This window comes from Bufo bufo, chromosome 5, assembly GCF_905171765.1.
Source record: "Bufo bufo chromosome 5, aBufBuf1.1, whole genome shotgun sequence".
Classification (NCBI taxonomy): Eukaryota; Metazoa; Chordata; class Amphibia; order Anura; family Bufonidae; genus Bufo; species Bufo bufo.
The window spans coordinates 483,908,684-483,932,002 of NC_053393.1; the positions used below are offsets into that span (position 1 = coordinate 483,908,684).

At 41.5% G+C, this 23,319-nt stretch overlaps 1 protein-coding gene across 1 annotated transcript in view; it reads right to left on the reverse strand.

The window, feature by feature from the left end:
* PTPRN2 (protein tyrosine phosphatase receptor type N2) overlaps window positions 1-23,319 on the reverse strand; it is a 1,243,324-nt gene that overhangs the window by 435,997 nt on the left and 784,008 nt on the right. The window contains exon 12 of the mRNA XM_040434195.1: window positions 3,872-3,936. Coding sequence (XP_040290129.1) covers window positions 3,872-3,936 — 65 coding nt within the window. The remainder of the gene's footprint in view (window positions 1-3,871; window positions 3,937-23,319) is intronic.

Here is a 23,319-nt window from a genome sequence, read left to right on the forward strand (position 1 = left end):
AAGAAAAGCATAAAATGTAAGTGCTGTATTTTCTCTCAGTTGTCTATTATTTTTGTCAGTAATCTCTACATTTATTCCTGTAGACGTCTCACCCTCTTTGCACATTACATTGACCTTTGTGTGCAGAGGACCTACTGTACATTTCAATTAATGCATTAACATTACGCGATTGTAAAATAGTAAACAATAAAGTCAATACATTTCCATATTACCTTGTATATTAGATGTAATTATTGTTGGACTAAAATATCAAAAAGCTTAGATAAATATAACTAAAAATGCTTCTCTTAGCCCAGTGGAAATTACGCATGAATGTCAAGTAACAGCAATCAAAAGTAGCCTAATGTAACACAATGATAAACTTTTTGGTGGATAAGTAATTTATTCACTTGATCACGGAATACAGGAATATAACAGTTTTTCAGCAGCCAACTCTCAGGGATCGGATGCACAATACACCGTACTCAACCTTCTAAGAACATCTATGTAAAGCTGGAGCTACACAGCAATCTTGGCCTAAACACCGAGCGGCCAAGGATTGCTGTGTAGCAGTGCAGTGCAGCCATAGAAATGAATGAGTTTGCAGCGTGGCTTGCAAGTTGCGTGACCTCAGAATTGAAAATGGATCGAGCAGGGTTGGAACTTTTTGCGGTTCTGGGTTTGCTTTGTCGCAGCTTGTGAGACACGTTGCGACCTCATTAATTTCTGTGGCTGTACTGCTGAACAGCGATTTTTGGTTGAGTGATGGGCGTCGTGCAGAGGCGTAGCTAAAGGATCATGGGCTCTGGTGCAAGAGTTCAGATTGGGCCCCCCCTTCCCTCAGTGCTTTGTGGCCAGGGGCAGGGAAGCACATTGCCTTCGCGCTTCCTGAGCCAAAAATTTAAATGGTGCCCCAACCCATAACCCATGCCAAATTCTTGACCTAACCCCTTCCTTCCAGCCAGAGGTGTAACTTGACCAGCATGCACTTTCTATAATACTGGTGTCTTCTTATGCGGCACAAGGGTCTTTGGGCCCTCTCAGGCTCCTGGGGTCGGAAGCGACTGCTAACTCTTCACCCCCTATACCTACTCCCCTGGCATCGTGGCCAAGAATACCATAGCCCTAGCCTTGCTGACATGATCTACATGCTATGGAGATGTCTCAAACTGTTTAGATATTGGGTAAAGGTACAACAGACACTAGAGGGTTTGTATTATGTCACAACTGATCGTGGCATATCTATTTGCATCTTGGTGATGATTCTACTAACACAGAACCACATGATATTAAAAGGCATCTTTCATCAGAATGACCCCTATCGAACCAGGCATAACACCTGGCTGGTAAACGGCTTAGTAAAACATACTGTTCTTATGTAAAACCATTGCAATGAGGACCAAGGGATGAACCTGATCCCCCTCCGGTTCATCTTATCCCCTCCAATTACCACTGCCCTCCTTCTCTTCATTGTCAGGGACAGGCATTTTGGCTCAGTAAACCCACTCCTGTGCCGCATTACATCTGATTATGCCTCCCTGCAGCGCACATGACTGATGACATAATCCTTCTACTGTATGGAGGACTGAGATTTCTGCCATGTGTCCCCTCTTTGGGGTGAAGGATGATGTTATCGGCGCATGCGCAGTAATCGTCTGCACTGCTGGACAAGCAGATGTACTGCGCAAGCACCAGTGGAGATGTGGGCTGACTGTACTGAGCCAGGCAAGGTGCTTGACCCTGTCAAACAAGGGGAAGGAGAGTAGCAACTGATATACAGTGGAGAAGCTAAGGTGCTCTGGGACACCTCTCTGTGCACCGAACACCTCATTTGCATAAGCATGGTACTGTAAAAATAGTCTTCTACCACCAATTACAATTTGGAAGAACGAAATGACAGTGGAGGCAATCCCGATGACATTTTTCTTTTCTTTCACTTAAACAGGGAAAAGGATGCTTCTCTTCGCTCAACGGAAATTATCCATGCATGTAAAGTACCGGAATTGCAATCAAAGTGTAGCCTAATGCAATACAATTATAAATCTGTAGGTGGATGAGTCATTTTTTCACAGGGATATGACTGTTTTTCAGCCGCCTAAGGTCAAGGATCTAATTGCAAAATCTACTATACAGAACACCCATGTTAATGAATAATATAGATTCCTTGGTCAATATGATTGGAGCATTTGACATATTAATACTGTCATTTCATGGGGACCATAAACACAGAGTTTACTAAATGTTGATTGGCACACGCTTACTGATACATATGCCTATTCTGATACAACACAGAAAATTATTAGCGGATTACTATTAGCACAGTACATAACAATACTAATCATCTACAGAGAACAATGATAAGCGTGTCATAAACTCACATACAAACATGCATAAAAAAATACATTTTTTGTTTCTGCTCTGAAACAGTTGCCCCTAGTAAAGGATGTGATAGGGACGTGGGCCTCCTTCACATAAAAAATGGGCCATTATCTATTGTATTAAATAAATAGATAATGGGCTGTATTTTTGCCTTCCTTGCTACTGGCTCTTGTTTGGGGTCTGCTTTAGGGGTCTGAAACAATTTAGGGGTCAGTTCTGGGGTCTTTAATTAGTCTAGCGGTCTGAATAAATTTTGAGGTCTGGGATGTAAATTAATATAAGGGTCTGGTCTGGTAGTAATTAAGGGTTCTGAGGTCTTATATTAACCCTACCGGATTTTATATTATTTTTTGCGTTTTCATTTTTCTTGTCTTCCTGGATGCATAACTTTATTATTATTATTATTTTTATTCACATAATCATGTGAGGGCTTGTTTATTTGCAGGGCAAGTTGCACTTTCTAATACCACCATTTATCTGAAGGGTTAAATGCCTGCGATCGGCATTTTTGCTGGTGGCAGACATGAGCCGCAGGCCTCTGCTGTTTCAAACAGATTCTTGCTATGGGGCCCAATGACTTCTATGTACGCCCCTGAGTAGGTAGTACAGAGATCTCATAGGGCGCAATGGAAAAATTTCAGAAAATGTTGTAGGGACCCCCTTGTCCCACCCAGTTTCCCAGTATGCATGCATCAATCACTCCCATGCAGTGAAATGCCCCAGATTGTTGATAAATTTATGTTTTTATTTAATTAAGCAGAAGACATTTTTATAAATTTTTTTTTATAAAACTATATCAGAGGACCGGCATAAATACATTGATTTGTCACCTGCTTCCCTTCTATTATAAAGTTGGCCACCACTAGGGGGAGCTCAGGGCATAGGAATATATGCAGTTAGGATTGACTGAATTAGAAATTTTAATAATCTGTTGCACTGAACTCTCCCCAGTGGTGGCTGCATGTAAATGCTGTGTTTTTTTTCATCAGGAAGATATGCAAAAAGATATCTCCAGGAAAAGAGAACAATCTAATAGCACCACTTATCAGAAGTGGCTACCTATGACTCAAAGTCTGACTTTTTAACAATCCTTGGAACATGATAAAGAAAAATAGCCCATTCCAGATACTCATCAGGAACAGAAATAAGAAGCAGTCCAGTGCAAGCGCCCCCCTCAACTTGGCCCCCATAGTAGTCACCTGGTCTGCCTCCATTAAAGGTATGCCAATGACATCCAGGTTGACACTCAGATTTATGGCACAGATCCTGTAGTAACTACATGCTGGATTTGCAATATTTGAATGCAAACGAGTGAACATGCCCTAAGAGTAGGTCAACAGTATTTTAGTCCAAAAGAACTCTTAAATGTCTCGCTTGAATACAACTTTTCTGGGGCACACCGTGTTAGAGAAGACAGCAGAACTCTACTTTGATGGTACGAGCATTTATATTGCAACACAAAAGATATTTGTCTATATGAAACACATAAAAGAAAGAAAATAGAAGGTCCTACCTCAGCCACCCCTGTTTGCAGGATTCTTAGTTTTGTGGATTTTTCAAGCTTCTCTTTATTTGCAGCTATTAGGATGAGAAAAAAAGCGAACTGTTATTTATCTTACGAGCATGAGTCACCAAATGTCTGCAAGTCTTTTCAAAGCATGTACTCTATCAGTACCTATCAGTAGAGTGGGGATCACTATGAAAGACAAGCATCCTAATTATATTCCATTCTTAGGCCGACCATTGACACAAAAAAGTATTATTTTACCAGGGACTTAATACAGAGCGTAAGCATGATAGCCAGCCATTGCGATTAGCATGTCAGGCAGAATCTGTATCCTTTCGAAAGCCATTATTGTTATAACACCCACATGGCAGCTGTGTCAGCCCATTAGCGCCCTTAGCACAGATGCATAAGACCAAGAAAGACAAGGCAAAAGCGAATTTTTTTTAATTTTTTTATAGCACCTTACTAATGTTGACTCCTATCTGCACTAACAGTGTTATAATCTGTATTTCTGTTACAAGCACTCCAGCGTGATCATTGGTGGACTACAAAGACCAACATTACCCTTCAGGAGCCATCAGCAGAACATAAGTATGTTTTATGTCAATGAAATAGTGGAACAGGATGTTTCAATAACTCAAAAATGTCTTGATGGCATCATTGTGCTCTATACACCACCGGAGTCAGAGAAGGCTATCTGAGTAGTTACCAGCCTTGCGAGCTCCAACTTTTTGCAGATCATCATGTACTGTACAGTACTCCTGAACACACACTGCCCCCTGAAAAAGCGACTCATGAATCAACCTACCAGGCTGTGAGCTCTGCGCTGCGATTGGCCAGCGCTACAGCAGAATAAGGGCAGACTCCGCCTACCATAACTTAGTGACTGAAATCTCCGCCTACCATAACTTTGTGACCGAAGATACCGGAGAACGGAGCGGCGCCCAGGGATAATAGTAAGTGCAGGGAGATCCCCGGGCGCCGCTCTCCATGTCTGTATGCTTAGTTCATAGGGTAATAATCGGTGAAAGGTCCTCTTTAAGGTGTGAATAAATTTGCCCAGAATCGAAAGTTCTACAATTGCCCTGAAAAGCTGCAGAAGACATTCTGGGACTGTCTCCTGTCAAGCACTTTAACGCCAAGCCAGAATTAGTAATCTTAACCACCTCCAAACCGCCTAACGCAGATTCGCGTTCCGGAGGTGGCAGCCCTGCGCAGAGTCACGCATATACGCGTCATCTAGCGCGAGCCGAGACTTCTTGTGAACGCGCGCACACAGGCGCGCGCGCTCACAGGAACGGAAGGTAAGAGAGTTGATCTCCAGCCTGCCAGCGGCGATCGTTCGCTGGCAGGCTGGAGATGTGTTTTTTTTAACCCCTAACAGGTATATTAGACGCTGTTTTGATAACAGCGTCTAATATACCTGCTACCTGGTCCTCTGGTGGTCCCTTTTGTTTGGATCGACCACCAGAGGACACAGGTAGCTCAGTAAAGTACCACCAAGCACCACTACACTACACCCCCCCCCGTCACTTATTAACCCCTTATTAGCCCCTGATCACCCCTGATCACCCCATATAGACTCCCTGATCACCCCCCTGTCATTGATTACACCCCTGTCATTGATCAACCCCCTGTAAAGCTCCATTCAGATGTCCGCATGATTTTTACGGATTCACTGATAGATGGATCGGATCCGCAAAACGCATACGGACGTCTGAATGAAGCCTTACAGGGGCGTGATCAATGACTGTGGTGATCACCCCATATAGACTCCCTGATCACCCCCCTGTCATTGATTACACCCCTGTCATTGATCAACCCCCTGTAAAGCTCCATTCAGATGTCCGCATGATTTTTACGGATCCACTGATAGATGGATCGGATCCGCAAAACGCATGCGGACGTCTGAATGAAGCCTTACAGGGGCGTGATCAATGACTGTGGTGATCACCCCATATAGACTCCCTGATCACCCCCCTGTCATTGATTACACCCCTGTCATTGATCAACCCCCTGTAAAGCTCCATTCAGATGTCCGCATGATTTTTACGGATCCACTGATAGATGGATCGGATCCGCAAAACGCATACGGACGTCTGAATGAAGCCTTACAGGGGCGTGATCAATGACTGTGGTGATCACCCCATATAGACTCCCTGATCACCCCCCTGTCATTGATTACACCCCTGTCATTGATCAACCCCCTGTAAAGCTCCATTCAGATGTCCGCATGATTTTTACGGATCCACTGATAGATGGATCGGATCCGCAAAACGCATACGGACGTCTGAATGAAGCCTTACAGGGGCGTGATCAATGACTGTGGTTATCACCCCATATAGACTCCCTGATCACCCCCCTGTCATTGATTACACCCCTGTCATTGATCAACCCCCTGTAAAGCTCCATTCAGATGTCCGCATGATTTTTACGGATCCACTGATAGATGGATCGGATCCGCAAAACGCATACGAACGTCTGAATGAAGCCTTACAGGGGCGTGATCAATGACTGTGGTTATCACCCCATATAGACTCCCTGATTACCCCCCTGTCATTGATTACACCCCTGTCATTGATCAACCCCCTGTAAAGCTCCATTCAGATGTCCGCATGATTTTTACGGATCCACTGATAGATGGATCGGATCCGCAAAACACATACAGGCGTCTCCCTGGAGCCTTCCAGGGGGGGTGATCACCCCATTCAGACTCCCTGATCACCCCCCTGTCATTGATCACCCCCCCCCTGTCATTGATCACCCCCCCCCCTGTCATGCTGCATTCAGATGTCCGTATGATTTTTACGGATCCACGGATACATGGATCGGATCCGCAAAACACATACGGACATCTGAATGGAGCCTTACAGGGGGGTGATCAATGACAGGGGGGTGATCACCCCATATAGACTCTCTGATCACCCCCCTGTCATTGATCACCCCCCTGTCATTGATCACCCCCCTGTCATTGATCACCCTCTGTAAGGCTCCATTCAGACATTTTTTTGGCCCAAGTTAGCGGAATTTTTTTTTTTTTTCTTACAAAGTCTCATATTCCACTAACTTGTGTCAAAAAATAAAATCTCACATGAACTCACCATACCCCTCACGGAATCCAAATGCGTAAAATTTTTTAGACATTTATATTCCAGACTTCTTCTCACGCTTTAGGGCCCCTAGAATGCCAGGGCAGTATAAATACCCCACATGTGACCCCATTTGGGAAAGAAGACACCCCCAGGTATTCCGTGAGGGGCATATTGAGTCCATGAAAGATTGAAATTTTTGTCCCAAGTAAGCGGAACGGGAGACTTTGTGAGAAAAAAATAAAAAATATCAATTTCCGCTAACTTGTGCCAAAAAAAAAAAAATTCTATGAACTCGCCATGCCCCTCATTGAATACCTTGGGGTGTCTTCTTTCCAAAATGGGGTCACATGTGGGGTATTTATACTGCCCTGGCATTCTAGGGGCCCCAAAGCGTGAGAAGAAGTCTGGTATCCAAATGTCTAAAATGCCCTCCTAAATGGAATTTGGGCACCTTTGCGCATCTAGGCTGCAAAAAAGTGTCACACATCTGGTATCGCCGTAATCGGGAGAAGTTGGGGAATGTGTTTTGGGGTGTCATTTTACATATACCCATGCTGGGTGAGAGAAATATCTTGGTCAAATGCCAACTTTGTATAAAAAAATGGGAAAAGTTGTCTTTTGACAAGATATTTCTCTCACCCAGCATGGGTATATGTAAAATGACACCCCAAAACACATTCCCCAACTTCTCCTGAATACGGTGATACCACATGTGTGACACTTTTTTGCAGCCTAGGTGGGCAAAGGGGCCCATATTCCAAAGAGCACCTTTAGGATTTCACAGGTCATTTACCTACTTACCACACATTAGGGCCCCTGGAAAATGCCAGGGCAGTATAACTACCCCACAAGTGACCCCATTTTGGAAAGAAGACACCCCAAGGTATTCCGTGAGGGGCATGGCGAGTTCCTAGAATTTTTTATTTTTTGTCACAAGTTAGAGGAAAATGATGATTTTTTATTTTTATTTTTTTTTCATACAAAGTCTCATATTCCACTAACTTGTGACAAAAAATAAAAACTTCCATGAACTCACTATGCCCATCAGCGAATACCTTGGGGTCTCTTCTTTCCAAAATGGGGTCACTTGTGGGGTAGTTATACTGCCCTGGCATTCTAGGGGCCCAAATGTGTGGTAAGGAGTTTGAAATCAAATTCTGTAAAAAATGACCAGTGAAATCCGAAAGGTGCTCTTTGGAATATGGGCCCCTTTGCCCACCTAGGCTGCAAAAAAGTGTCACACATCTGGTATCGCCGTACTCAGGAGAAGTTGGGGAATGTGTTTTGGGGTGTCATTTTACATATACCCATGCTGGGTGAGAGAAATATCTTGGTCAAATGCCAACTTTGTATAAAAAAATGGGAAAAGTTGTCTTTTGCCAAGATATTTCTCTCACCCAGCATGGGTATATGTAAAATGACACCCCAAAACACATTCCCCAACTTCTCCTGAATACGGCGATACCACATGTGTGACACTTTTTTGCAGCCTAGGTGGGCAATGGGGCCCATATTCCAAAGAGCACCTTTAGGATTTCACAGGTCATTTACCTACTTACCACATATTAGGGCCCCTGGAAAATGCCAGGGCAGTATAACTACCCCACAAGTGACCCCATTTTGGAAAGAAGACACCCCAAGGTATTCCGTGAGGGGCATGGCGAGTTCCTAGAATTTTTTATTTTTTGTCACAAGTTAGTGGAAAATGATGATTTTTTTTTGATTTTTTTTTCCATACAAAGTCTCATATTCCACTAACTTGTGACAAAAAATAAAAACTTCCATGAACTCACTATGCCCATCAGCGAATACCTTGGGGTCTCTTCTTTGCAAAATGGGGTCACTTGTGGGGTAGTTATACTGCCCTGGCATTCTAGGGGCCCAAATGTGTGGTAAGGAGTTTGAAATCAAATTCTGTAAAAAATGACCAGTGAAATCCGAAAGGTGCTCTTTGGAATATGGGCCCCTTTGCCCACCTAGGCTGCAAAAAAGTGTCACACATCTGGTATCGCCGTACTCAGGAGAAGTTGGGAAATGTGTTTTGGGGTGTCATTTTACATATACCCATGCTGGGTGAGAGAAATATCTTGGTCAAATGCCAACTTTGTATAAAAAAATGGGAAAAGTTGTCTTTTGACAAGATATTTCTCTCACCCAGCATGGGTATATGTAAAATGACACTCCAAAACACATTCCCCAACTTCTCCTGAATACGGTGATACCACATGTGTGACACTTTTTTGCAGCCTAGGTGGGCAAAGGGGCCCATATTCCAAAGAGCACCTTTAGGATTTCACAGGTCATTTACCTACTTACCACACATTAGGGCCCCTGGAAAATGCCAGGGCAGTATAACTACCCCACAAGTGACCCCATTTTGGAAAGAAGACACCCCAAGGTATTCCGTGAGGGGCATGGCGAGTTCCTAGAATTTTTTATTTTTTGTCACAAGTTAGAGGAAAATGATGATTTTTTATTTTTTATTTTTTTTTCATACAAAGTCTCATATTCCACTAACTTGTGACAAAAAATAAAAACTTCCATGAACTCACTATGCCCATCAGCGAATACCTTGGGGTCTCTTCTTTCCAAAATGGGGTCACTTGTGGGGTAGTTATACTGCCCTGGCATTCTAGGGGCCCAAATGTGTGGTAAGGAGTTTGAAATCAAATTCTGTAAAAAATGACCAGTGAAATCCGAAAGGTGCTCTTTGGAATATGGGCCCCTTTGCCCACCTAGGCTGCAAAAAAGTGTCACACATCTGGTATCGCCGTACTCAGGAGAAGTTGGGGAATGTGTTTTGGGTGTCATTTTACATATACACATGCTGGGTGAGAGAAATATCTTGGTCAAATGCCAACTTTGTATAAAAAAATGGGAAAAGTTGTCTTTTGCCAAGATATTTCTCTCACCCAGCATGGGTATATGTAAAATGACACCCCAAAACACATTCCCCAACTTCTCCTGAATACGGCGATACCACATGTGTGACACTTTTTTGCAGCCTAGGTGGGCAATGGGGCCCATATTCCAAAGAGCACCTTTAGGATTTCACAGGTCATTTACCTACTTACCACATATTAGGGCCCCTGGAAAATGCCAGGGCAGTATAACTACCCCACAAGTGACCCCATTTTGGAAAGAAGACACCCCAAGGTATTCCGTGAGGGGCATGGCGAGTTCCTAGAATTTTTTATTTTTTGTCACAAGTTAGTGGAAAATGATGATTTTTTTTTTGATTTTTTTTTCCATACAAAGTCTCATATTCCACTAACTTGTGACAAAAAATAAAAACTTCCATGAACTCACTATGCCCATCAGCGAATACCTTGGGGTCTCTTCTTTCCAAAATGGGGTCACTTGTGGGGTAGTTATACTGCCCTGGCATTCTAGGGGCCCAAATGTGTGGTAAGGAGTTTGAAATCAAATTCTGTAAAAAATGACCAGTGAAATCCGAAAGGTGCTCTTTGGAATATGGGCCCCTTTGCCCACCTAGGCTGCAAAAAAGTGTCACACATCTGGTATCGCCGTACTCAGGAGAAGTTGGGAAATGTGTTTTGGGGTGTCATTTTACATATACCCATGCTGGGTGAGAGAAATATCTTGGTCAAATGCCAACTTTGTATAAAAAAATGGGAAAAGTTGTCTTTTGCCAAGATATTTCTCTCACCCAGCATGGGTATATGTAAAATGACACCCCAAAACACATTCCCCAACTTCTCCTGAATACGGCGATACCACATGTGTGACACTTTTTTGCAGCCTAGGTGGGCAATGGGGCCCATATTCCAAAGAGCACCTTTAGGATTTCACAGGTCATTTACCTTCTTACCACACATTAGGGCCCCTGGAAAATGCCAGGGCAGTATAACTACCCCACAAGTGACCCCATTTTGGAAAGAAGACACCCCAAGGTATTCCGTGAGGGGCATGGCGAGTTCCTAGAATTTTTTATTTTTTGTCACAAGTTAGTGGAAAATGATGATTTTTTTTTTTTTTTTTTTCATACAAAGTCTCATATTCCACTAACTTGTGACAAAAAATAAAAACTTCCATGAACTCACTATGCCCATCAGCGAATACCTTGGGGTCTCTTCTTTCCAAAATGGGGTCACTTGTGGGGTAGTTATACTGCCCTGGCATTCTAGGGGCCCAAATGTGTGGTAAGGAGTTTGAAATCAAATTCTGTAAAAAATGACCAGTGAAATCCGAAAGGTGCTCTTTGGAATATGGGCCCCTTTGCCCACCTAGGCTGCAAAAAAGTGTCACACATCTGGTATCGCCGTACTCAGGAGAAGTTGGGGAATGTGTTTTGGGGTGTCATTTTACATATACCCATGCTGGGTGAGAGAAATATCTTGGCAAAAGACAACTTTTCCCATTTTTTTATACAAAGTTGGCATTTGACCAAGATATTTATCTTACCCAGCATGGGTATATGTAAAAAGACACCCAAAAACACATTCCCCAACTACTACTGAATACGGAGATACCAGATGTGTGACACTTTTTTGCAGCCTAGGTGGGCAAAGGGGCCCATATTCCAAAAAGCACCTTTCGGATTTCACTCGTCATTTTTTACAGAATTTGATTTCAAACTCCTTACCACACATTTGGGCCCCTAGAATGCCAGGGCAGTATAACTACCCCACAAGTGACCCCATTTTGGAAAGAAGAGACCCCAAGGTATTTCGTGATGGGCATAGTGAGTTCATAGAACTTTTTATTTTTTGTCACAAGTTAGTGGAATATGAGACTTTGTAAGAAAAAAAAAAAAAATCATCCTTTTCCGCTAACTTGTGACAAAAAATTAAAAGTTCTATGAACTCACTATGCCCATCAGCGAATACCTTAGGGTGTGTACTTTCCGAAATGGGGTCATTTGTGGGGTGTTTGTACTGTCTGGGCATTGTAGGACCTCAGGAAACATGACAGGTGCTCAGAAAGTCAGAGCTGCTTCAAAAAGCAGAAATTCACATTTTTGTACCATAGTTTGTAAACGCTATAATTTTTACCCAAACCATTTTTTTTTTACCCAAACATTTTTTTTTTATCAAAGACAATACATTTAGAGCAAAATTTCTATATGGATCTCGTTTTTTTTGCAAAATTTTACAACTGAAAGTGAAAAATGTAATTTTTTTGCAAAAAATCGTTAAATTTCGATTAATAACAAAAAAAGTAAAAATGTCAGCAGCAATGAAATACCACCAAATGAAAGCTCTATTAGTGAGAAGAAAAGGAGGTAAAATTCATTTGGGTGGTAAGTTGCATGACCGAGCAATAAACGGTGAAAGTAGTGTAGGTCAGAAGTGTAAAAAGTGGCCTGGTCTTTCAGGGTGTTTAAGCACTGGGGGCTGAGGTGGTTAAAGAGACAGTAACACTTATGGCTATGAGTAAATCCATCCCTGCTGGTGGTAACAGCTTTAAAAACAAAGTGCAATGTAGATTGTTATTTTTTATGGGGGTTTTTTAATGGTCCAAAAACTTTTTGGCGGCAAATGACTACATGTGTGTACACACACATACCACCTGGGATTATTTGATCCACCTTCTTCATCTTTCCTAATGCCATTTTGTGAACTTTGCCCAAATGTAATCGCCCAAAAAATTTGGGTTTGATTTTGACTTGAATTTTCTTATTAAATTAGAATTGATTTGGTCATCTCTAAAGATGGCCCTTGTCCATATGCCCAATGTCCACAGGGGTGGAGCCACAATAGGGAGCTGCTCTTTAAGTCCATGCATTACATTAAAGACAGTTCATTTGAATAGCAGATGGTTTCTGGAGGATAGAGAACCTGGACCTTCTCAGGTTTTCATTTATAATGGAGTTCCTTCATGTTACAACAACCCCTAGCCAAGCTTATTCCAGGGGTATGCACTGCTTCAGTGGCGTCCATGCGACTTAGCAGAGTCATGCATTACATAGACACCTATTCATTTGAATAGCTCATGATCATGAGTTTCTCTCTCTTTCAGAAGTGTACTAGTTTGGCTGATATGAGACTGTTTTCTTCCTATTGGAAAAGAGAAAACTTAATTTTTTCCCCATAAAACATTGCCTAACTATGGCTACTTTCACACTAGCTTTTTCAATTCCGCTATTGAGATCCGTCATATGATCTTAATAGCTGAGGAAAACACTTCAGTTTTGTCCCCATTCATTGTCAACCGGGAAAAAAACTGAACGAAACGGAGTGCACCAAAATGCATTCCATTCCGTTTGGATGCGTCCCCATCACGGATAGAATAACGCTGCAAGCAGCGCTTTTCTGTCCGTGATGTAGTGCGGAGCAAGATGGATCCGTCATGACTTACAATGTAAGTCAATGGCAATGGATCAGTTTTCTCTGACAAGATAGAATACGGATCCGTCCCCCATTGACTTTCAATGGTGTTCATGACAGATCCGTCATAGCTACAGTTGCAATAAAAAGTCTGTGAACCCTTTGGAATAATCGAAATTTAACGATTTTTTGCAAAAAAATTACATTTTTCACTTTCAGTTGTAAAATTTTGCAAAAAAAACGAGATCCATATAGAAATTTTGCTCTAAATTTATTGTTCTACATGTCTTTGATAAAAAAAAAATGTTTGGGTAAAAAAAAATGGTTTGGGTAAAAGTTATAGCGTTTACAAACTATGGTACAAAAATGTGAATTTCTGCTTTTTGAAGCAGCTCTGACTTTCTGAGCACCTGTCATGTTTCCTGAGGTCCTACAATGCCCAGACAGTACAAACACCCCACAAATGACCCCATTTCGGAAAGTACACACCCTAAGGTATTCGCTGATGGGCATAGTGAGTTCATAGAACTTTTTATTTTTTGTCACAAGTTAGCGGAAAAGGATGATGGATTTCTGCACAAATTGGTCATAAAATGTGATCTGATCTTCATCTAAGTCACAACAATAGACAATCACAGTCTGCTTAAACTAATAACACACAAAGAATTATGTTACCATGTTTTTATTGAACACACCATGTAAACATTCACAGTGCAGGTGGAAAAAGTATGTGTACCCCTAGACTAATGACATCTCCAAGAGCTAATTGGAGTGAGGTGTCAGCCAACTGGAGTCCAATCAATGAGATGAGATTGGAGGTGTTGGTTACAGCTGCCCTGCCCTATAAAAAACACACACCAGTTCTGGGTTTGCTTTTCACAAGAGGCATTGCCTGATGTGAATGATGCCTAGCACAAAAGAGCTCTCAGACCTACGATTAAGAATTGTTGACTTGCATAAAGCTGGAAAGGGTTATAAAAGTATCTCCAAAAGCCTTGCTGTTCATCAGTCCATGGTAAGACAAATTGTCTATAAATGGAGAAAGTTCAGCACTGCTGCTACTCTCCCTAGGAGTGGCCGTCCTGTAAAGATGGCTGCAAGAGCACAGCGCAGACTGCTCAATGAGGTGAAGAAGAATTCTAGAGTGTCAGCTAACGACTTACAAAAGTCTCTGGCATATGCTAACATCCCTGTTAGCGAATCTACTATACGTAAAACACTAAACAATAATGGATTTCATGGGAGGATACCACAGAGGAAGCCACTGCTGTCCAAAAAAAGCATTGCTACAGGTTTACAGCTTGCACAAGAGCACCTGGATGTTCCACAGCAGTACTGGCAAAATAGTCTGTGGACAGATGAAACCAAAGTTGAGTTGTTTGGAAGAAACACACAACACTATGTGTGGAGAAAAAGAGGCACAGCACACCAACATCAAAACCTCATCCTAGCTGTTAAGTATTGTGGTGGGGTCATCATGGTTTGAGGCTGCTTTGCTGCGTCAGGGCCTGGACGGATTGCTATCATCGAAGAAAAAATGAATTCCCAAGTTTATCAAGACATTTTGCAGGAGAACTTAAGGCCATCTGTCTGCCAGCTGAAGCTCAACAGAAGATGGGTGTTGCAACAGGACAACGGCCCAAAGCATAGAAGTAAATCAACAACAGAATGGCTTAAACAGAAGAAATACGCCTTCTGGAGTGGCCCAGTCAGAGTCCTGACCTCAACCCGATTGATATGCTGTGGTATGACCTCAAGAAATCGATTCACACCAGACATCCCAAGAATATTGCTGAATTGAAACAGTTCTGTAAAGAGGAATGGTCAATAATTACTCCTGACCGTTGTACACGTCTGATCTGCAACTACAGGAAATGTTTGGTTGAAGCTATTGCTGCCAAAGGAGGTTCAACCAGTTATTAAATCCAAGGGTTCACATACTTTTTCCACCTGCACTGTGAATGAAAACATGGTAACATTTAATTCTTTGTGTGTTATTAGTTTAAGCAGACTGTGATTGTCTATTGTTGTGACTTAGATGAAGATCAGATCACATTTTATGACCAATTTGTGCAGAAATCCATATTCCAAAGGGTTCACAGACTTTTTTTTGCAACTGTATATAAGACATAATACAACTGGATCTGTTCATGACGAATGCATGCGGTTGTATTATTGTAACGGAAGCGTTTTTGAAGATCCATGACGGATCCGCAAAAAAAACGATAGTGTGAAAGTAGCCAAAGCTGGATCTCTTCAATGAGAACATGTTCTCCACCAGAATGCCTTACAAATCATGCTACAATTGTTTGCACTTAATTCCAGGACAACATACTGTACTATGTACGGCTTTTCCAGAGCTGCTGTTCATACGGTAAATCACCTGCCTATTTACATCAGTATTATAAAAATAAAAATACCTCAACTATCGATAAAACACAGGATCAAACTTTTGTGCTTAACAAATCCCTATTTTTTTCATTCTTAAGGATTAAGCGCAAGCTGAAAATGTCGGAGAATCTCATTATTTTTAAATCAAATCTATCTCTTTTCATATTACAGTTCTACAATTTATCCGGAATAGAAAAGGACACATTTTAGAATTTAATTTCTTTTTCCTAATAAAAGTAGAACTCATTTGGAACATTCACAGCAATGGGCAACATAAGACTTCGTTTTGTATTTGTGTGAAACAAAGGGTTCTGAAATACAAAAATGAAGCCCTTCAAAATTAAATTCATAGATGAAGGATATGCAAATTACCTGAAGAAGCGGAATCCTATAGTGTTCTCAAAATTCTGCAACAGCCTGTTTAATTAGTATTTTAATTTATCAGAATAATTCCTTACACTTGACAATTTATTCAGTAATCCATATAATTAAGCACGTTTCTACACTGAAATAATTTAGTCAGCACCCTGAATTATAACCTCAGGGAATTTCGGAAAGCGTTTTCTATCAACGGAATATAGCCTTTGCCCTCCCTGCCATGTCTAGTGGCTTCAGTGTTGAGGAGAATAAGGGGGTCAAGATGACTGGCAAGATGATATATGGAGGTGATCAGACTGAAATGTAAGCTTGTGATAAAGATGATGACAAATGAATAAAAGCTCGGAAATAAGAAGTTAATACATTTAAATTCCTTTAATTCACCAATACTCAAAAAATCTGATAATCCAACACTTTTCAGGATTTATTTTGTTAGTATCGACACAGAAATGATACGTATATCAAGAAGAAGAAAGAACCTGAAGCAGATTGATATTGTATTAGCCTGTTAACACAATGGGGCAGATTTACCAATCCTGCCTAAAATGTAGGCAGTGAAAACGTAGGCCACGCAATCTAAAGACCGCCAAATTGATCATAGTGTCTCATGTTGGATGATACACCTGGTGCACGTACAGATCCCTTTGCCTAACTTTATACCACCTATTGGTTGGCACTTGGCTTACTTTGCTATAGAATTGTGTGGCAAAATTTTGGCACAGTTTTGGTGCAAAATGTTGCATCTTAAGCCACCCTGTGGGTAAGCCACACGACACTAAAGCTAAGCCACACTCCCTATCTAAGCAAGGCGTGGTGGGTTATTCTTTTTGACTTATTTGCTTAAAGGGGTATTCCCATTTCGTACGTTTGCGGCATATCACTAGGATATGCCATCAATGTAAGATGGATAAGGATCCCACCTCTAGGACCCATTTCTATCTACAGAACAGCCACGAAAGTGAAGGTGAGCTCACCGTGCATGCTCCATTCATCGCTATGAATCGAGCGCGGTCAGCTGTTTTCGGAACTCCCATAGTGCTGAATAGAGAGTGCACTGCGCAAGCATGGCTGCCGTTCCATTCACCACTATTGAACTGCTGGAAATAGCCGAGCTGGCGCAAACTTATTTTCGGAACTCCCATAGCAGTAAATAGAGGGTGGCAATGCATGAACTACTGCTCTCTGTTCAGCAGGCCTTTTCTGGAGATAAGAGTGGGTCCCAGAGTTGGGAACCACACCTATCTGACATTGATGAAATATCCCAACAATACACCATCAATGCCTGAGAAGAGACAATTCCTTTAATATGTTTAAACCAGATGTGACATTTTGAGGCAAGGACGCCCCACTTATGGTGCACAATAAGCCACAATTCAGGTGCAGCCGCAATGGTGACTGTGGGCCAATATGTCTAGGGCCTAGATGCCACTTATCACATACAGTTGCAAGAAAAAGTATGTGAACCCTTTGGAATGATATGGATTTCTGCACAAATTGGTCATAAAATGTGATCTTATCTTCATCTCACAACAGGAAAAAAGTATGTGAACCCTTGGATTTAATAACTGGTTGAACCTCCTTTGGCAGCAATAACTTCAACCAAACGCTTCCTGTAGTTGCAGATCAGATGTGCACAACGGTCAGGAGTAATTCTTGACCATTCCTCTTTACAGAACTGTTTCAGATCAGCAATATTCTTAGGATGTCTGGTGTGAATCACTTTCTTGAGGTTATGCCACAGCATCTCAATCGGGTTGAGGTCAGGACTCTGACTGGGCCACTCCAGAAGGCGTATTTTCTTCTGTTTAAGCCATTCTGTTGTTGATTTACTTCTATGCTTTGGGTCGTTGTCCTGTTGCAACACCCATCTTCTGTTGAGCTTCAGCTGGTGGACAAATGGCCTTAAGTTATCCTGCAAAATGTCTTGATAAACTGGGGAATTCCTTTTTCCTTAGATGATAGCAATCCGTCCAGGCCCTAATGCAGCAAAGCAGCCCCAAACCATGATGCCCCCACCACCATACTTTACAGTTGGGATGATGTTTTGATGTTGGTGTGCTGTGCTTCTTTTTCTCCACACATAGTGTTGGAACATCCAGGTGCTCTTGTGCAAACTGTTAACATGCAGCAATGTTTTTTTTGGACAGCAGTGGCTTCCTCTGTGGTATCCTCCCATGAAATCCATTTTTGTTTAGTGTTTTACGTATCGTAGATTCGCTAACAGGGATGTTAGCATATGCCAGAGACTTTTGTAAGTCTTTAGCTGACACTCTAGGATTCTTCTTCACCTCATTGAGCAGTCTACGCTGTGCTCTTGCAGTCATCTTTACAAGACGGCCACTCCTAGGGAGAGTAGCAGCAGTGCTGAACTTTCTCCATTTATAGACAATTTGTCTTACCGTGGACTGATGAACAGCAAGGCTTTTGGAGATACTTTTATAACCCTTTCCAGCTTTATGCAAGTCAACAATTCTTAATCGTAGGTCTTCTGAGAGCTCTTTTGTGCGAGGCATCATTCACATCAGGCAATGCTTCTTGTGAAAAGCAAACCCAGAACTGGTGTGTGTTTTTTATAGGGCAGGGCAGCTGTAACAAACACCTCCAATCTCATTTCATTGATTGGACTCCAGTTGGCTGACACCTCACTCCAATTAGTTCTTGGAGATGTCATTAGTCTAGGGGTTCACATACTTTTTCCACCTGCACTGTGAATGTTTACATGGTGTGTTCAATGAAAACATGGTAACATTTATCTCTTTGTGTGTTATTAGTTAAAGCAGACTGTGATTGTCTATTGTTGTGACTTAGATAAAGATCAGATCACAGTTTATGACTAATTTGTGCAGAAATTCATATCATTCCAAAGGGTTCACATACTTTTTCTTGCAACTGTATGCCTTGAAGAAGACCGATCAGACATGTCTGATTTACTAAATACTTGCACTACCAATGAAGTAACAATGCCGAAGCATCTTTTGCAAGGTCTTTGTTATTCCTCATGTTAATTAGTTAATGTTAACTTGACATTATAATTCCCCTTAAAAATGTGGCGTGTCCCTACACACCATGACATGGTAGAGACTTCTCTTAAAATCTTTTACAGTTAGGGCTCATTCAGACGGCCGTATGCTGTCCGCAAAAATGCGGACAGTTCAGCATGTCCGCAAAAAAACGGATTGCATTCCGTTTTTTTGCTGATTCATAGACTTCAATAGGGCCATGTCCTGATTTTCACTGACAAGTATAGGACATGTTTTATTTTTTTGCTGAGCCGTGCAATGGAAGAAAAGAGCTCCATAGAAGTGAATGGGACAGAATCTAATCTGCAAAAAAATGGATCCACATTTTTGCGAACAGCATATGGCCGTCTGAATGAGCCCTTAGAGAGAAAGAGCTGCAGCAGAAAGGCCATGTCCCCCGAGGAAGGAAACATCACCTGAGCTGCCAGTTTGAAATTAATTTAGCAGAGCAATTGGACCAATGAATGGGCAGATCTCTCAATCCATGTGAGGTACAGGGCTGGTTGTAGCTTTGTTAGAGATTGTCATGTATTATCTGATGTCTGACTTTAATTATGTACATTAATGTGATGGGATGATCCATTATTAAAATTAAACAGAGATTCTACAGCCAAGATATTCTTTCATAATATATGATTTTCCATTTACTTCATATACAGATATGATGTTTCTCTCCCGACCACAGGCTGATATGAATGTCCCATATTGCTTCCACTCTCCACTGTACTCGATATGCAGTTGGAGCACATAGCATTGCCAGAATAATGTCACAATTGGGAACATTCACTAATGCTGCTGTACCTCAGTATGCCAGTGTATCATTTCGGAGGAATACACACAGCGATTGAACTCTGCTGATCCATGACCCCTTTTTTTCTGGACATCTAGAAGTGAAGTAGCTGTCAGAAAAAGTGGTGGGGGTACTGGATAAATACAGTGTTGATACTGAACACCCTTCCTGACAATGTATTTAGGCTAGCAGAGCTAGCACACACAAAAGTCATAAACTATTTATTTAAAAAATGACAGATTCAATCTTATCAACAAAATGGTTACTATTTGACTCGAAGAACTTGTCCAAGAATAGGAAAAAAAAGTCTGATTCTTTTTTCCTTAAAAACTGAGCCATGCTTGTCCATGGGCTGTGCCTTACTGATGCAATTCACTTTTCACTTGGTCTAAATCTTAGTACCAGACAAAGCCCATGGACAAATGTGACTCTGTTTCTGGATAAAAAGCTGATTATTCTTCCTAATTAGGGACAATCCTTTGGAAATTCCAAAGTTAATTACCCCTGAAGACCCATCCATTTTTGGGAGATGGGCTAAAATATAAAGTGTATCACTACTTATACAGTTGACCCAATGGTGTCGCAATGCTGCCAGGCTGCAGCACTAACGTCCCCACTATCTACTGGACTCAAATTGAAGTCAACCTGATTTTTCTAAATATTTGGGTTGAAACAAAATCTGAATTTTTGGCAATTTGATTCTGGCAAATTTATCAAAAAGGTGTCACCATTCTTTGATCAGAAGACAGGGAAGATGAAGAAAGTGGATCACATGACCTGCGAAGGTGTCTGTATTTATCCATATACACTGGCAGGTATTTGCCACCAAAAAGTGAACATTATACAAAAATGTAAAAAGTCCAACAGTGCAGTTTATTTTTAAAGAGGCTGTTTGTTACTAGCAGCAGCCATTCATTTACCTGTAGCTGTATATCTGGCTGTCACTTTGACATGACCTATGATGTCTTAGTGTTAAAGACCTTGAAATGTGTAGCATACAGTCCTAGGAGACCCCAGAATGTCATCCATAACTTCTTAAGGCAGCTGGAGCACTTTCAATTCAGGTCAAATTTATTTGTGTCATTATTGAAACCGAACTGAATTTCGGATTTGCTCATCACTATTCATGATATATACAGTACATTCAATGATAGACTTGAATAAGAAGACCATAAACTATTGGAGCGGCTCTAAATGCTCAACCCTTCCAAGTAATTTGTATCTACATTTGTACGACTGTCCAGTCATCCAAAATATTTTATAAACTGGCACCATTTAGGTCCTGTCAATGCCAGATTAAAGGATTTAATGTCTGGGAACTGTAGCAAAAGAGATTATCCAATGCAAATAGATTAGGAGACTGCAGATGTGCTCCCCTTTCTTAAAGGGGTTCTGCAGTTTTTTTAAACTGATTATCTATCCTCTGGATGGATCATCAGCATCTGATCGGCGGGGTGTCTGTTCACTTGAAAGGACCATTCAAGTGAACAGAGCTTAGCCCCGCCCAGGCCATTGATACTAGTCGTGACATCACTGGGCCGGCGGTAAACAGTGAGAAGGTCACGGCGCTACTGCCAGCGCCGCTGCCTTCTCAAACAGCTGATCGGCAGGGGTCCCGGGAGTCAGACCCCCGCCGATCAGATGCTGATGATCTATCCAGAGAATAGATCATCAGTTTTAAAAAAAACTGCAGAACCCCTTTAAGGCTATATTACACCTGCCGATTTTTCGTTAATTCGTATGAATGCTCGTTAGCGATCATATGACAGTGTAATACTGCCGACGATTGCCTGATGAATGAGCAAACGCTTGTTCATCTGGCATTTGTGATTTTTAAGCAGATCGTTTGCCGTCGGCAGATCATGCCGTCTAATTAAGATCTGCCGCCGGCAAACCACTAAACAGCATGGGGACAAGTGATGGTATAACGATTGCTCCTCCCCATGTTGCAGAGGATATCGCTGCATTTAATAGCAGCGGTGTCCTCTGCTAGCTAGCAAGCAATTGCCGGGATGGAATGCTTTCCTCTCGACAATCGCTTGCTCAATAGGCCTGTGTAATGCAGGTTTACCCTATAAATCTGCAGGTACATTTAACTCCGAAGACCCAACAATCAGCTTCTAATACATTTCATAGAGTTCAATCATAAGAGCTGGCACCACTGCAATTCATTACCAATCCTGTGTCTCCACGTTTTAAATGGCTAGACTATAGAAAATACGGTACATGGCGGTGCTTTATGCCAATGTGCAAAAGAAATCCTTCACCTGGGGCCAGATGAAGGTCAGATAGCACAAAACGACTGTTGCCCTAAAGTTTGTCCACCTGTTCCACAAATAAAGAAAAGATTTTTCATGGTTGATGAGTGCCACGCTTCAAATTCTTTAGAAAGAATATATTTCAGAGATTCTGAGGATCTTTCCACTAGAGAAAAGATTACAATTGTATTCATGGTGTGCCGGACATACGTGAACCAATAACTAGACATACAGCTCAATATGATTCTTCTGGAAACCATCTGGCCTGCAGAAAGAATGATGTTCAAACATATATTGCTTTTACTATAATGGAAAAATGTCCATGTTCTCATCTACTCCTTCAAATATCTTCTTCTACGAGCTGGCCATGAACACAGCAATCACTGGGTTATGAAGTAAGACTGCATGTGCTATTTTCATAGAGCCCAAGAGGCTATATTTAAACCTAGAAGCAGAATTTCTATATCAGGAGTATAAGTCAGCAGGGGTTCTCATTGTTAAGGAGCCCCAGGCTCTTTGCGTTGCACTCTGACCCCACTTTCTGAGCCAAGGTACATCGTAAAAACCCTGCCGGAATTTCTACAAAACTACATAGGCGATAATCGATTATCTTGGTGTCATGTTCTTGTTTTTGAAATATGAAGAGGCTCTGTATGTTATATATAAAGGGATTATTAACATGACCATACAAACTCTGCCCTGAAGCTGATAGATTATCATTTAACTGCATCAGCACATTGCTGAAATATCTATGAACTGGGACTAAGAACAACATTCCAATAGAAATTCAATTATACTGTGCTACAATATTTCCAGTTGTGTCATTAATGTTTGCAGCAGAATTTCTATCACTACAGTACAAAATAATATCAGGCTAAAGGGGTTGGTCAGCAGCTTAATTTTTTAAAAACTGGATCAAATTGGAGTAAAACCATAAAATAAGGGTTACTCACCTTACCATTTCCCCGATGCTCCCATTCCAACGCTTACTGGGTCCCCACTGGGCTCTCCTTCCTCCTCCTTCTAGACACTTATCTCATGAACTACTTATAAGAAGTCAAATTCACATCCAGATGTTGGTGCCCAAACCAAGGAAATTATGCAATGGGATTAATCCACATAAAAAAGATTATAATCAAGCTCTTTTATGCTGGTGGTTAGGAGAGCTCATGGGTCCTCTTTAGAGGTTATCTAAAGTTTCAGAAAACTTTTGATGTCTAAGTTTTTTGATCAAT